Source organism: Myotis nattereri (genome assembly GCF_964212035.1).
Source record: "Myotis nattereri genome assembly, chromosome: 1".
Classification (NCBI taxonomy): domain Eukaryota; kingdom Metazoa; phylum Chordata; class Mammalia; order Chiroptera; family Vespertilionidae; genus Myotis; species Myotis nattereri.
Genome location: NC_138075.1, coordinates 134,660,626 through 134,675,842, shown reverse-complemented (window position 1 = coordinate 134,675,842; position 15,217 = coordinate 134,660,626). Strand labels below are relative to the sequence as shown.

The 15,217-nt window shown below is 39.1% G+C and overlaps 1 protein-coding gene across 1 annotated transcript in view; it reads right to left on the bottom strand.

The window, feature by feature from the left end:
• Window positions 1-15,217, bottom strand: part of MALRD1 (MAM and LDL receptor class A domain containing 1) — a gene marked incomplete at both ends in the record, with an annotated part of 616,248 nt that overhangs the window by 385,601 nt on the left and 215,430 nt on the right. Inside the window, one exon of the mRNA XM_081103892.1 lies at window positions 163-319. Within this exon, the coding sequence (XP_080960018.1) occupies window positions 163-319 (157 nt within the window). The remainder of the gene's footprint in view (window positions 1-162; window positions 320-15,217) is intronic.

Sequence of the window (15,217 nt, the reverse complement as noted above, 5' to 3'; positions counted from 1 at the left end):
CCATGCAGGTCCAATTCTGCTAAAGTATTTTTTCAATCATACCATGTTGAAGTGTTGATAATTGTCCATTTTCATTTATTAGACTACATTTTAATAACAGTAAATTATACTTTATGAACTTTTATATAACAAATTTTAAAAATGCTATACTCTAAGCAATACCTGGAGAGAGCCAACAGTGGCACCATTCATATAAGTCCAGAACACCAGGGTACATTTTGGTCCCGTGCGTGAAATAACAGGAGTGAGGATGTCAGCCATGTCACCAAATTTTCCATTTGAGCTATCGGCATACAGGTACCAGCCATCTGTGGTATTTCTAGGGAAAATATGATGTGTTTATAAGATAAAAAGAAAACAGAAAATCACAAAATATAGTTTGTCATTTAGCATATTTTATCATTCTACAATTTTTCCTGACTATAACAATGTTTTATAGCATAATGATGACTCATAACCTTCAGCAAAAATAATTCTTCTATTTTGATTTTGAATCTATGTATCAATTGGTGCAATGTGTGCAGATTATGGTAAAGGCTGAAATTACCAGGTCTAATCTGTAATGACTTGGTTGCTTTATTGACAATGATACTGCCAATACTCTGAATAGCTTTGTAGAGCTTCTTTTCATGTAAGTTAAAATGAGACCCTGAAGCACCGAATACCTTAAAAGGGGGCATTAAAATAAATAAATATATATGTTGATAAATAAAGCATTAAAGAAAAAACAGAATGGAAACTGGCCTGGGGTTCTTCTCATAGATATAAAGGCTGTCAGGTTCAAATTTATTCTTTGTTAATTTAGGTCAGTTTTACTAAGTTGGTAGATAATTTTATTGTGTCTTTTCTTTCCTAGCTCCAAATTAAAGAAGGAAATAACGGTGGAAACAAATAAATATCAATGTAATCTTGCCATACAGGATAGTGTTTATGCCCCTACTTTAATTGTCAATTCAGAAAAATAGAAAATAAAATTTTAAGACATCCTTGGCAATACACAACTTTCTTAAAAGTTTAAATTTATTAGAGTGACATTGGTTAATAAGATTATATAGGTTTCAAGTATACATTTCTATGATACATTCTTCACAATTTGGGCATTCTGGCATTCTTTGATTAATTAGATTTCTTACCACTTTCTCATCTAAATATGATGCTAGATAGTATAAAGTTTAATCTTGATAGTTATTAAAACTCTTTTCATTTTGAAAGTTTTATAATTTGATCAATGAAATGTGAGTCATTAATAGGAAATAGAAAGACAGAAGTATTCATTCAATCACCATATATTTATTGATTTAAACTTTCCAGTCTTGCCTGTCCAAGGCCCTGGGAATATGACTGTGAGCAAAAGACACACAGGGTTTAGCATCATCATTTACTATGTGGGCAAACAACAGGTAGTTTATTTAACCTCTCAGAACATAGTTTCTTCACTTGTAAAATGGGATAGTTCCATGTATGGTTTTCATAGAAATTAGAAATAAAATAAGTGGAACATCTGACACAGTACCTGGTATATCTTATATATTTAATAAATGGTAGCAGTGATTTGTGGTTAAGAGTTTAGCATCCTTCAAACCACAGAGGATATAAATTAAGACCATTTTTAAGAGAGGATTTTTACATTAATTTTTCTGAATTGTGTCTCAATGAGTAAGCACTTCCAACTTTGTTCCTTTTGTCTTAATATCCCAGATATCCAGGGATACCAAGAACAAAGAAAACATACATATAATTCATTGACTTAAAGATTCACTGAGATTCAAACAATTTTAATAGACATTTTTCCCAGAAATGGACAAGCTTCAAACAGAATAACTATTATGTTATCAAGTACGTACTAGACTTATTGAGGGTACCACCTCATAAGTTATATAAATGTATAACCACTATTCTGTATACCTGAAATTAATATAATATTTAATGTCAACTGTAATTTAAAATATTTTTAATTTCTAAGAAAGAAAGAAATACCAAGGACTAAGCATAGCCAAAATTATTCTATCAGATGTCAGGATTCATTATGAAGGTAGAATAATCAAGACAGTGTGGTACTGGAGTAAAGACAGACAAATGGGCCAGAGAAATGGATGGAATAGTTCTGAAAGAAATCCACAAATATTTGTACACATGATTTACGAAGTTTGGCTCATCAGAGCAGTGAAGGAAAGGACAATATTTTCAGTGTGGACTAAATTAATTAGATAGTCATGTGTGAGAATAAGAAAAAATTGATATCTATTTCCCTGCATTTAAAAATAATAAATTCTAGGTAGATTGTACTAGGAATGTGGAAGGTAAACCAATGAAGCTTATCTAAGACTAGAGGCCCAATGCACGAAATTCATGCAAAGGGCTCTGCCCTCGCAGTCACGGCGGCTTGCCTCGGCCCTCGCAACCCCAGCTTCATCTATAAAGTAATCTGGAAGGACATCCGGAAAGACACCCTAAGGTCGTTTGGCTGTCCAGTCTAACTAGCATATTATGCTTTTATTTTATAGATAATATAATAATACCTTTATAATGTAGAAATTAGAAAGTTTCTTTAAATAATAAATAAAAACTAGAGGCATGGAACATGAAATTTGTGCATGGTGGGAGGGGGTCCCCTCAGTCCAACCTGCACCCTTTCCAGTCCGAGACCCCTCTGGGGATGTCCCCGGGATGGGCCTAAACCGGCAGTCAGATACCCCTCTCACAATCCAGGACTGCTGGCTCCTAACTGCTCACCTGCCTACCTGCCTGATTGCCCCTAACTGCCGCCCCCTGCTGGCCTGGTCACCCCACACAGCCTGCTGTTCAGTTATTTGGTCGTCCATCACTAACCCCGTTGCCGGCCTTCTTGCCCCACACAGCCTGCTGTTTGGTTGTTACTGTTACTGTGACAGTATCCTGGACAATTTGAATATTCCTCTATTATTAGTATAGATAACCATAAGGGGAAACACTGGAAACAGAGCTGAATTCAAATAAAGAATTTCTATTTATCAAAAAGTAACAATATGATGATCAAAAAGCTGGTGAATGGGAGAAAGCAAACGTACCACATTTCATAAATGCAATATTTATTGATGGACTACCATATAGCATGCAATAGCCCACATGTTCAACAGTATATATGTGTATATGTGTATGTGTTGTTATACATACTAGTACATATTATGTAACTACACATATACAAGTAAGAACCGGAGGAAATATTCCAAAATGTTAAAATGTTTATATCTATGTTTGGGGCCATGTATATTTTGTTTCCTATATAGTGCATGGTTCAGAGTAGACCCTCCAAAATACTTGATAAAGAAAATAGACAATAGAGTTTAAAGTTAGTAGAACACGTGTGGAGATAAAAGATGAAGGGAGTGGTAGAACTGCGGATTCAGATGAAATTCAGATGACAAGTTGGTAATGTGTTCTAGGCTGGATAAAAACAAAACAAAACAATACAAAACAACAACAAAAAAAAACTTTAAAAAGACAGAGCAAAGCTAATAGATCTGGAGACCATGGAGGAATTAAGTGACTAAAAGTCACAATTTTGGCAATGATAAAAAGCATCTCACCTGTGGTTCAACTGGAGGTCTCTGTGTTTGTTTCCCAAAAAGTATACAATGAAAATAATAGTAATTTCCCCAATCCATTATAATTCAGTCACGAGAATAAATATAAAATAAAATAGTTATAATTATATAATTATAAATCATTGCAATACTCCCTTGCCAGCAAGGAAAAGAAGGGAGGCATGACAGGAGATCAATTTGAAAATTTCAAACAACAAAACTGCATGTGTGTGTTTATACCGTGCTGTGAACACAGTTACCAGTGTAGCAGTATATCATATACGCATTAACTCAGGGCACATGATGTACGTACAATTCCTACTGGAAAAATGAAGAATTACACAACTTGCAATGAACACTTGCCTGTGTTCGAGATGAGATTATTCAACCATGTACCTATAACGGAAATCAACTCCCCTCCTAAAATGAGAACAGCAATAATGATCACACATACTGTGCTGTCACCCATAAAATATCAGCATCTCTCTGCCAGCCTTCAAATTGTCTTTCCTCATATAAAGCATTAAGTAATGTTTTATAGAAACATACATTTCCTAATAAAACATCATAAACCACATAGTAAAAGTTTAAAGAAAGTAGTGTTACACACCAGGTGTTGCAAATGCACAGATCATTGATGATAATGTACAAGTTATTTAAAAAGTCATTATAAAAAGAGATCTGATTTATAGTCCATGCTATTTTTTAAAAAGTCTCCTAGGAGATCAGTTTCTAAAGTCTTACCATTACACAGAGTAAGCAATTAAAATATGATCTTGCCCTCCCCTCTTTATTTGAGAAGCTCCTGGGTACTCTAATTAAATTAATAAAAAAATACTCTTGCATGAACAAATTAAAATATTTATGAGTTAGGTAAATTGACCTTTGATCTTGTAAGTATACCAGATGAAGGTCATACTAATATTCTCCAAGCTTATTCTTTAGGTTGAGATATATTTTGATTCATTATAATATTGTAGGCTATTTTAACATAACTGATTGATATTAGCTACTAAGAGTTATCATGAACTTTAATAGCTTCTTGATTAGCAGAAATACAAAGCATCCCTTTTACAAATGCAAGGCATCTCAATTTTAAAAAAGGACTTACAATTTTAGCAGAGTGTGTTTGGATTTCTCTTTCCTAGTCTCATGAAATAAAAATGAAGTAATGAACACTTGTTGTAATTTTATATAACCACCTGGGGTTTTTACCAGCTCAAAATTCAATAACAAAGGTACCAAAGGCAACTATTTTAATTAGAAGCAACCACAGTTCCTGTTTCAATATTATATGACATTCACTGGAGAACAATTATTTGTGAGGCAAGTAGAAAAACATTAAAAAGTAACTGAAAATTTTAAAAGTTTAATAAATTACACAATCAGTTGTATCTATTTATCTTCTAATTCTAAAACAGGCTTTTAAAAGGCTCACTAATGTACATATATTTTTTATAAAATAGATTTTTAAGCCAAAGGAAAACTAGCTTTTGAGTTAAATATTGTAAGTTTTTAGATCAATTTTTATATTAATAAGCCTTTAAATTAGGAAATATTAAATAACAGTTTGTCATTGGACACTCATAACAAACCTCAAAAGTGGGATTATAATCATTACTACTTCATGGATGAGATAACTAAAATTAAATAATTTGCCAGTGGTGATTCCCTAGATGAGTCTTGAAGCCAGGACTTGGATCCATCGATCTCCCCATGCCTTATATTCTACACTCATTCTCCTCTAAGAGAAGTGTCTGAACCAGCAGCATCACCTGGGAGCTTGTTTAAAATGCAAATTCCTGGGTCATATCTCAGTCAGATCTACTGAATAAAACTCTGGGGAAGGGCTCAGCAATCTGTTTAACAAATTCTCCAGCTTATTCTGTATATGCTAATTTTTGAGACTCTGCTTTAAACCACTTACATTAACAGTTAAAATGGTATTTACAATTCCAAGTTACTAAATCAAAATGTCAATCCAAAAGGAATACCTAGAAAAATAGATATTCCACTTTTGTTTTTCTTCTCAAAATAAATACTCTGGGGAAAATAAATAACTATAAGATTAAAACAAAATTGTGACACCTGTTTTAAACAACTCATTTTCTAAAATATAGCGAATAAAAAATAGGTCAGATGTTTTAGTAAAAAAAGGAAGAAGAAAAGGAAGAAAAAGGCTAGTAGGGAAACATTTGGTTGGAATTAGTCAAATGTATTTGAGAAACTCAATACATAACATTGACACGCACACACATTTTTTTTTTAATATAAACAGCTCTTCTGGAGTTGGGAGTGGTATAATAATTGCCTATTATACTGTTCTTGCTTTTGTTGTTGTTTTAAATCACACATTCCTAACACTTTTGACACACACACACACACACACACACACACACAACACACACACAAAACTGCTACATGGTAAGCACTCAAAAAGTATTTGTCAAATGAGTGAATGAAACAAAACTTGATTTTGAGACTCACTAGATAAGTGATAACTTCTAATAGAAATTTTCTGACACAGCTTTCAAAAAATATTAGAAAAAGTTAGGAGAGATAAAAGGTATGACAAAACATTATAGAGATCAACAATCCAAGAAGACATAACAATCTTTCATGTACATAAACCTACCAACAGAGCACCAAACTAAGGGAAGCAAAAACTACTAAGGAAATAGATGAATTCACTATCTTAGAAACTTCAACAACCCTCTATCAGAAATGGACACTTACAGCAGGCAAAAGATCAGTAAGGACATAGTTGAACAAAGCAACATCATTAATCAACTGCATATATTTGACACCTATAGTGTACCTCATTCAACAACAACACATTACACATTTATCTCAAGCTTACATAAAACATTCACATTTAATGAGGACTGTTAGCCAAAATACACAAGTAATTCTTAAAGCTCAACAATAAAAAATCAAATAACTCAACTCAATTAAGAAATGGGCCAAAGACCTGGACATCTCACCAAAGAATATATAAAAATAGCAAATAAGCATATGTTATCAGGAAAATGCAAATTAGGGCAACAATGAGATACTACTACACACCTACTAGAATAGTCAAAATCGAGAACATTAACACCACCAAATTCTGGAGAAAATGAGGAGGAATTGTAAGTCTCATTCATTGCTGGTGGGAATGCAAAATGGTACAGCCACTTTGGCAGGCTATTTAGTGATTCCTTATAAAACTAAACATACTCTTACCATATGATTCAGAAATTATACTACTTGGTATTTACTGAAAAGAGTTGAAAACTTATGTCCACACAAAAACCTGCATGTGGATGTTTATAGCAATTTTATTCATAATTGCCAAAACTTGGAAGAAACCAAGATGTTCTTCAATAGGTGAATGCCTAAATAAACTTTGGTGCATTCAACAATGAGATATTATTCAGCTAAAAATAAATGAGCTATCAAGCCATGAAAAGGCAAATGAGAACCTTAAATGCATATTACTAAGTCAAATAAGACAATTTTAAAAGGCTACACACTGTATGATTCCAATATGACATTCTGGAAAAGGCAAAACCTATGCAGAGAGCCAAAGGATCTGTGGTTGTCTGCAGGTGTGAGTAGGGGAGGGATAAATAGGTAAAGTGCATAAAGGATTTTTATGCAATGAAAATACTCGGTATTATTACCAAAATGCTGGATAGATGGCATTATACATTTGTACAAACCCATTTAATGTATCACACCAAGAGTGAGCTATTATGTAAAATATGGATTTGGGGTGGCTTGATATATCATTGTAGGTTCACCAATTGTAACAAATGTACCTGGATTCATTCTAGAGAATGAAGCAGGGATCATTTAGCACACAAGGAAAGGATCTACAGACAGAGAGGCAGATACACATTATAAACAGAAATAAGATGAAAGATACAAAAATGCTTAGTAAATATTAACCTGTGACACTACTGATATTGTTATTGTTTTATTGATTTCAGTGTTAGACAAAAATAAAAAGAATTCTTTTAACAGTGTTAACTAGACATGTTTACAGTGAATAGATTTATTTATTATGACTTTTTATCTTAAAACATCATATATAGAAACACACCCTGCAATCCCCTCTAATTTGCCCAGTGTATCTTACCGGTACTATCACTTTCTGTAGGTTCCCTAATATGAAAAAGCTTGAGAAGCACAGATATATTCAAGCCTCCTTCCCTATTTATCTGCTAGGAAATTTAGTTGTAGGAATATAGAAACTGAAAGGAGAAATGGGAGTGAGCAGAAGTCTATCACTGTCTCAAAGTGTAATGTCTGTAAGAGAGAAACAACTTCTCTGAAATACCTTCCTTTGAAAAGCAGTTTTGCTTATTCTGTAATCTAAAATTGGTGTAAAGCAGATATACAAGGAAGCAGTCAATGTAAATGGAAAATAGGCTTGTCAGATATAAGTGACAATTGTAAATATGCATATGAGTCAAGGCTTTCCATCAGATTCTTGCTCTTTCAATATTATCAGGGTCTAAACTTAAATGATTCCTGTATGTAAATATTCACATCTGGAAATACCTTTCCAGATGTCACAGGCTATGCTGCCTTGAGATTTTAAATACTTCCATTTTTGCACCATTTTTTTTTTTAAAAAGAAAAGCCTCTTTGTACTGAGCTAGAAATTAAATTAGTAATAGAACATGAGTAAGTACCAGCTACAGTGTCTAAAACTATCTATAAACTGACCCTCGGATTTACGCACTTGTTGAGAGAGCAGAGGAGTTGATACTAGTTCTTAACCTCCTCACGATCATTTGTAAATGAGAAGATTCATGTTGTGCCATTACTTCCCTGTGCTTTGCCACCAGAGTTCAATAGCAGTATTGTAATGCCTTATATACTTTGTTAAGGATGATCATGAATTATCATTCTTTGACCTTTGCACTATTCTACAGCTTTGCTCATCAGCCATGATTGGTTATTTATAGCATCACTGGTCTGTGATAAAAAGGTTGATCTAAATTCAATCATGTTAGAAGTATTTTAAAATGTAAACGAACACCACCAGAGTGTTTTGTGGCTGATTGTCTGTTTTTCTAATAATATGAATACAGAATGTCAGAACTGGAAATTACACTAAAGCAGTCCTAGTAGTGAAATGGAAATAGTACAAGCTACAACAGTTAAGTGCTGTTAAAAAGAAACTGTTTTTATTTGAACATGGACAATAAAAGGATCTAGTCCAGGATAATTTAACAGCAGATTTTTCCACTTCCTAAAAAGCCTATCATATCCTTTCATTGTATACCAGGCTTGAAATATGCTGATTCTATTGACTGGAATTATTGGGTGTTCATATTTATATGTTTTAGAAAATTTTGATAGAAAATTACATTACTGAATTTAAGAATTGAATTTTGAAATAATGTAATAATAAAATAAATAAAAATAATTTAATTTTTTAAATCTACATTTTCTAATTAACTTGCCAAAAGTGTTCTCAGATGCCATGAGTCCTAGCTAATAGTATGACTGTGTTTGGTTACAAAACTTTGTATTTAATTTAAAAGAGACAGCAAAGTAATCCCTGGCAAGAGATTTAGATCTCCACTTTAAAGAGAACATGAGAAAATTTAATGTTAAGCCTAGTTATTTCCCCAAATAAATTCTAGATCAAGATATTTTGTATCTTTTTTAAAAGATATGTTTTGTTTTGTTTTTATTTTAGAGTGAGGAAGGGAGAGGGAGAAATAGAAATATCAATGATGAGAGAGAATCATCAATCAGATGCCTCCTGCACGCCCTCTACTGGGGATTAAGTCCACAACCTGGGCATGTGCATCGACCAGGTATCAAACCATAACCTCCTGATTAATAACTTGATGCTTAACCACTGAGCAACACCAGCCAGGCTTGTGTCTTTTTTTCTCTTTTACAAGAAACTTCATACATCTCAAGTAAAACATATCCAAAGTTAATAAAAATATTATATCTGTGTATATGTATTAAGAATATAATATATAAGGGAATAATTCACAAAATCATTAAAATTCTATCTATAGAAGCTTACAAAATAGAATGTATTTTATTCTCAAAATTTTATTATTATCACCAATCTACTTTGGTTTTGTCTTCAGCTTGGCTTTATTTGTAAGGAATCTCCTCTTTTTGTCCAAACATAAAATATTTCAATCTTGTTATCTTGCCTTTTCATCATGCATGATGTCCCTTTTTTCTATTAGTCCCCTGGCATGAGACCAGCACTATGCCAGGTGTTGACTAAAACAGTCAAAGTAGTCAGCCTGCTTTCCCTTGACATGGTTTATAGTGTCATGAAAAAGTTAGACAAGTAAATTAATATTGATGTTATTCTGTGACATGTGCTACAATACAGAGACTACCCAGAGAAAAACTATTTGGATTTGACTGGAGAGAGGGATCAGGGAAAGTTTCCTAGAAGTGTTGACTCCCAATTAAGCTTGGAAGGATGTTTAGGAGGTTCTTGAATGAAGGTACTATGGCATAAAACAGTCACATTTGGAGAATAATAGGATTTGTTGGGTGGATAGAAGAGTGGATTGATGAGGAGGCCACAATAAAAAACAGACAATAAAAAATGTTAATGATAAGTGTGATAAATTACCTTACTATAGTAATCATTTTACCATAAATATATACATAGAATCACTACTTTGTATGTCATACACTTAATGTTATACGTCATTGATATCTCAACTAGTGGCCTGGTGCATGAAATCCATGCATGGAGTAGGGGTTCCCTCAGCCCAACCCACATCGTCTCCAATTGGAGACCCCTTGGGGGATATCTGACTGCCTGTTTAGGCCCAATCCCTTTCGCAATCTGGGACCACTGGCTCCTAACCACTCACCTGCCTGCCTGCCTGATCGCCCCTGCCTCTGCCTGATTGCCTCTAACCCCTCTGCCTGCCTGTCTGATCACTATTAACCTCTAATGCCTGCCTTCCTTATTGCCCCTAACTGCCCTCCCCTGCTGGCTTGATCTTACCCCCAATGGCCCTCTCATGCTGGCCTGAACTCACCCCCAACTACCCTTTCTGCAACGGTCCCCCCCACCATGGCTTTGTCCGGAAGGAAGTCGGATGTCTGGAAGATGGCTGGTCAACCTGCTCTAATTAGCATATTACCCTTTTATCAGTATAGATAGATTATATAGGATAGGATTGCTTAAATGGGGGTGGGGAAGCCTTTTTCAGCAGGAGAAGATTCTCTTGGCAGACAAAAATACATAATCCCAATATCTGGACTGATAGCCAGCCATATGCACTATACTGCCAAACCGGTCATTAAAAAATAGAACTGCTTTCTTACACCTTACAGCAAATAGCTATTGCCCTTAAAGCTCCTCCTCAGTCCCCACCTTAGGTTCTGCCTTTGCACTTCACCCAGATTAGGTACTGATTGGTCGGTTTCTATGCCAGTCAGCATCTCTGGACCTATCTCTGGGCCTGATCAGAGAGGTAGGGCTGATCAGCAGCCACTGCGGAGGCCCAGAGAGAGACAGAGGCGCAGCTGCTGGCAAAGACCAGAGAGAAAGAGAGGGGCAAGGGCTGATCAACAGCTGCCACAGAGGCTGTGGATCAGACCCTGCCTCTCTATTCAGGCCTCTCTCCAGGCCTATTCCACAGCCCCCTCGGCAGTCAGTGCTGAGTCCCCAGGGCAACCCAGCAATGACTTCAGGACTGACTTCTGGTCAGTCGAGCCTTCGGTCGTTATGAAGCTAAGTTGTTAGATATTAGGATAAGGCTGGGGGTAAATACCTTAAGACCATGTTAAGGAGATGAAGGACGCTTACTTCTGAAGTCCCAATAAGTTACTATTCATTTCAGTTAGTGTATCCTTCATTTATGACTGGTTCTTTTATATGGTTTCTATGTTCTTTTTCATGCTGTTGAAGTTCTCACTAAGTTCCTTGAGCAACCTTATAACCATTGTTGGAAATCAGTATTTGGTAGTTTGTTTTTGTCCATTTCATTTAGTTCTTTTTCTGGAGATTTCTCCTATCCTTTCATTTGGGAACTGTTTCTTTGTCATCACATTTCAGATGCTTCCCTGTGTTTGTTTCTATATACTAGAGCTGCTACATCTCTCCAATGTAGTAGTGTGGCCTTCTGTAGTAGGTGTCCTCAAGGGCCCAGTTGCACATCCTCCACAGTCACCCAAGCTGGGCACTCCAGGTGTGCCCCTGTGTGGATTGTGTGCACTGTCCTGTTACAGTTGAACCATGATTGCTGTTGACATCCCTGGGAGGAACTGGTCCCCCAGCCCAGTGGGCTATGAGGGCTGGCCTTTGACTACAGTGGAGATGCTACTGTGCAGGAGTCAGCTCTATAGAACAGGACTTGCTTCAGTGGGGCTTTGGTGCTTACCAAGTCTGTCCCTTGAATGTGTTGCTCATGGAGGTTGTACGGTTGTAATCTGTGTGGTCTGAAGCTGTCTGCTGGGTACACTGGCTATGAGGCCTCCGGGAGGTACAAAGTCAGCCACTATCTGTGCCCTGCCTGGGGCCACCCAGCACATGATTTGCAGATGGCTGCTACTTGTGTTGGGCTTGGAGATGCCCAGGAAAAACCAAGCTGTGAACCAAGGTGGGCTGCCACTAGTGCTGGGCCAGGCTACTTAGCAAGTGGTAGGGGGTACACAGAGGCCAGATGCTGCTAGTATAAGAGATTTGAGTAGAGTCCAAAGCAGGACAAGTGTACCCAAAGCCACATAGGAGTGAGGAGCTGGGATCCAGGTCTCCCCACCAGTCTGGTCAGCACAGCCCCATGCCTTGTGCCACCCTTACCATCAGAATAGAAGTTGTATTACCTCTTCGGCATCAATATTCCCAGTGGTCACAGGAAACACACTCTTTTGATAATCCTTACTCAATATAATAGATATTTCCCTCAGATATAATTTTTCTTTCTTGTATTTCTTATCTGTTGTCTTGCAAAATATCTCCTTCTCAAGTGATCTTTATTTCAGTTTGAGGTACTACCAGTCATCAAGGCACTTAACCTGGGAATCAAATATTTCCTTGCCAACCACCTGCTCTGAGTTATTAAGATTTTATATTATAAAACTACTAGAGGCCTGGCACATGAATTCATGCATGGGTGGGGGTCCCTCGGCCTGGCTGGCAATCGAGGCTGAAAGGTGGAGCCGGCTGGCTGGGGGGAGGGACCGTGGAAGGTTGCCCAGCTGGCCGTGGGAGGTTCGCTGTGGGAGTGCACTGACCACCCGGGGGCAGCTCCTGCATTGAGAGTCTTCCCCCTGGTGGTCAATGCATGTCACAGTAACCAGTTGACTGGTCGCTTGATTGTTCAGTTGTCCTGTCATTCTGTCGCTTAGACTTTTATATACCTACTAGAGGCCCGGTGCACAAAAATTTGTGCACTCGGTGGGGAGGGGGGTCCCTCAGCCCAGCTTGTGCCCTCTCGCAGTCTGGGACCCCTCGGGAGATAACGACCTGCTGGCTTAGGCCTGCTCCCAGGGGGCAGAAGGCAGGCCCAATCCCTAGGTGCAGCCCCTGGTCGGGCTCAGAGCAGGGCCAATTGGGGAGTTGGGGCGCTGCCCCCTGTCATGCACAGAGCAAGGCGATTGGGAGGTTGTGATGCCACCCTCAGTCACACTCAGGGTAGGGCCGATTGGGGGGTTGCGGCACCGTCCCCTGTCACACTCAAGGCAGGATCAATGGGGAGGTTGCGGCGCCACCCCCTGTCACGCACAGAGCAGGGCCAATCAGGGGGTTGGGGCACTGCCCCCTGTCACTCACAGAGCAGGGCCAATCAGGGGATTGGGGCGCTGCCCCCTGTCACGCACAGAGCAGGGCCCATCAGGGGGTTGAGGCGCCGCCACTCTCACACTCAGGGCAGGGCCGATGGGGAGGTTATGGCTCTAGCCCGTCACACACAGAGCTGGGCCTGTCGGGCGGGGGGTGGGGGGGTGGGGTTGGGGCACCGCACTCTGTCACACATAGAGCAGGACCGATCTGGGGGTTGGGGCGCTGCCCCCTGTCACGCACGGAGCAGGGCCCATCAGGGGGTTGGGGTGCCACCACTGTCACACTCAGGGCAGGGCCGATGGGGAGGTTATGGCTCTACCCCATCACACACAGAGCAGGGCCCGTGGGGTGGGGGTTGGGGCGCCACCCTCTATCACCCACAGAGCAGGGCCGATCAGGGGGTTGGGGCGCTGCCACTCTCACACTTTGGGCAGGGTCGATAGGGAGGTTATGGCTCTACCCCGTCATACTCAGAGCAGGGCCGATCACGGGGTTGGGGCGCCGCACCCTGTCACACACAGAGCCGCAGGGCGATCAGGGGGTTGGGGAGCTCCCCCCTATCAGGCACAGTGCAGGGCTGATCAGGGGGTTGGGGTGCCTTCCCCTGTCACGAACAGAGCAGGGTGGATAGGGAGGTTGTGGCCCCGCCTCCTGTCACACACAGAGCTGCAGGGCGATCAGGGGGTTGTGGCGCTGCCCCCTGTCACGCTGATTCCGGTGCCGGGAGGCCTCGCAGCTCCGCAGATCCAGGTGCTGGGAGGCATATTACCCTTTTACTATATAGGGTAGAGGCCTGGTGCTTGGGTGGGTGCCAGCTGGTTTGCCCTGAAGGGTGTCCTGGATCAGGGTGGGGGTCCCCACTGGGGTGCCTGGCCAGCCTGGATGAGGGGATGATGGCTGTTTGCAGCTGGTCACCCACCCTTCAGGGTGGGGGTCCCCACTGGGGTGCCTGGCCAGTCTGGGTGAGGGGCTGAGGGTTGTTTTCAGGCTGGGGTGACTGAAGCTCCCAACCGCTCCTTTTTTTCTTTTTTTTTCTTTTTTATTCTGGGCCAGCTTTAGCTTTGAGGCTTGGCTCCAGCTCTTAGGCCTCCACTGCTAAACGTAGGTTTCTGGCCTTTGCTTACAATGTTGCAATCCAGCTGGCTGAAGCCCAGTGACTAAAGTAGGTTTCTGGTGTTTTGTTTAGCTTCTATATTTGTTACATAGTTGCTTAGAGTTGCAGCTCAGAGGCCTGCAGCGGCAGGCAGGTAACGTTGGAGTCCTCCGTCACTGAAGCAAGCAAGCCTCATGTTAGTTTCAAGCTGCCTGGCTGCCAGCTGCCATCTTGGCTCGCAGTTAATTTGCATATCGCCCTGATTAGCCAATGGGAAGGGTAGCGGTCGCATGCCAATTACCATGTTTCTCTTTTATTAGATAGGATAGAAAGTTTATCTTTCCTCCACCATGGGTGTAACCACCACTTTATCATTGTTTGAAATTCTGCATAGCTATTTAAAGCCAGATCAAACTTACTTTCATCTTACTGTATTTTGTTTGTTGTTTATTTATATTTTGTGCACTATCAAGCCTCCCACCTTTGTGCCCAGGTCACGCTGTGCCTTTGTCATAGTCATTATAGTCTGTTTTAAATGATACCTAATTTTTAAAATTTGTCTTGTCTTACCTGTAGTCCTAAATTTTAAAATTTTTGTATCCCCTTCTGTTATTTGTTCAAAATATTTTATATAACATGTATGAAAAAATATCTTTTTACATTTAAAATTTTAATTTAATACAGAATCAGGTGATCATAAAACAACTAAATTTGCACATTTATGAATGTATGTATGTAGTCACTATATTCTTATAAATTCTAGGGACCCCGCACATCTACCTA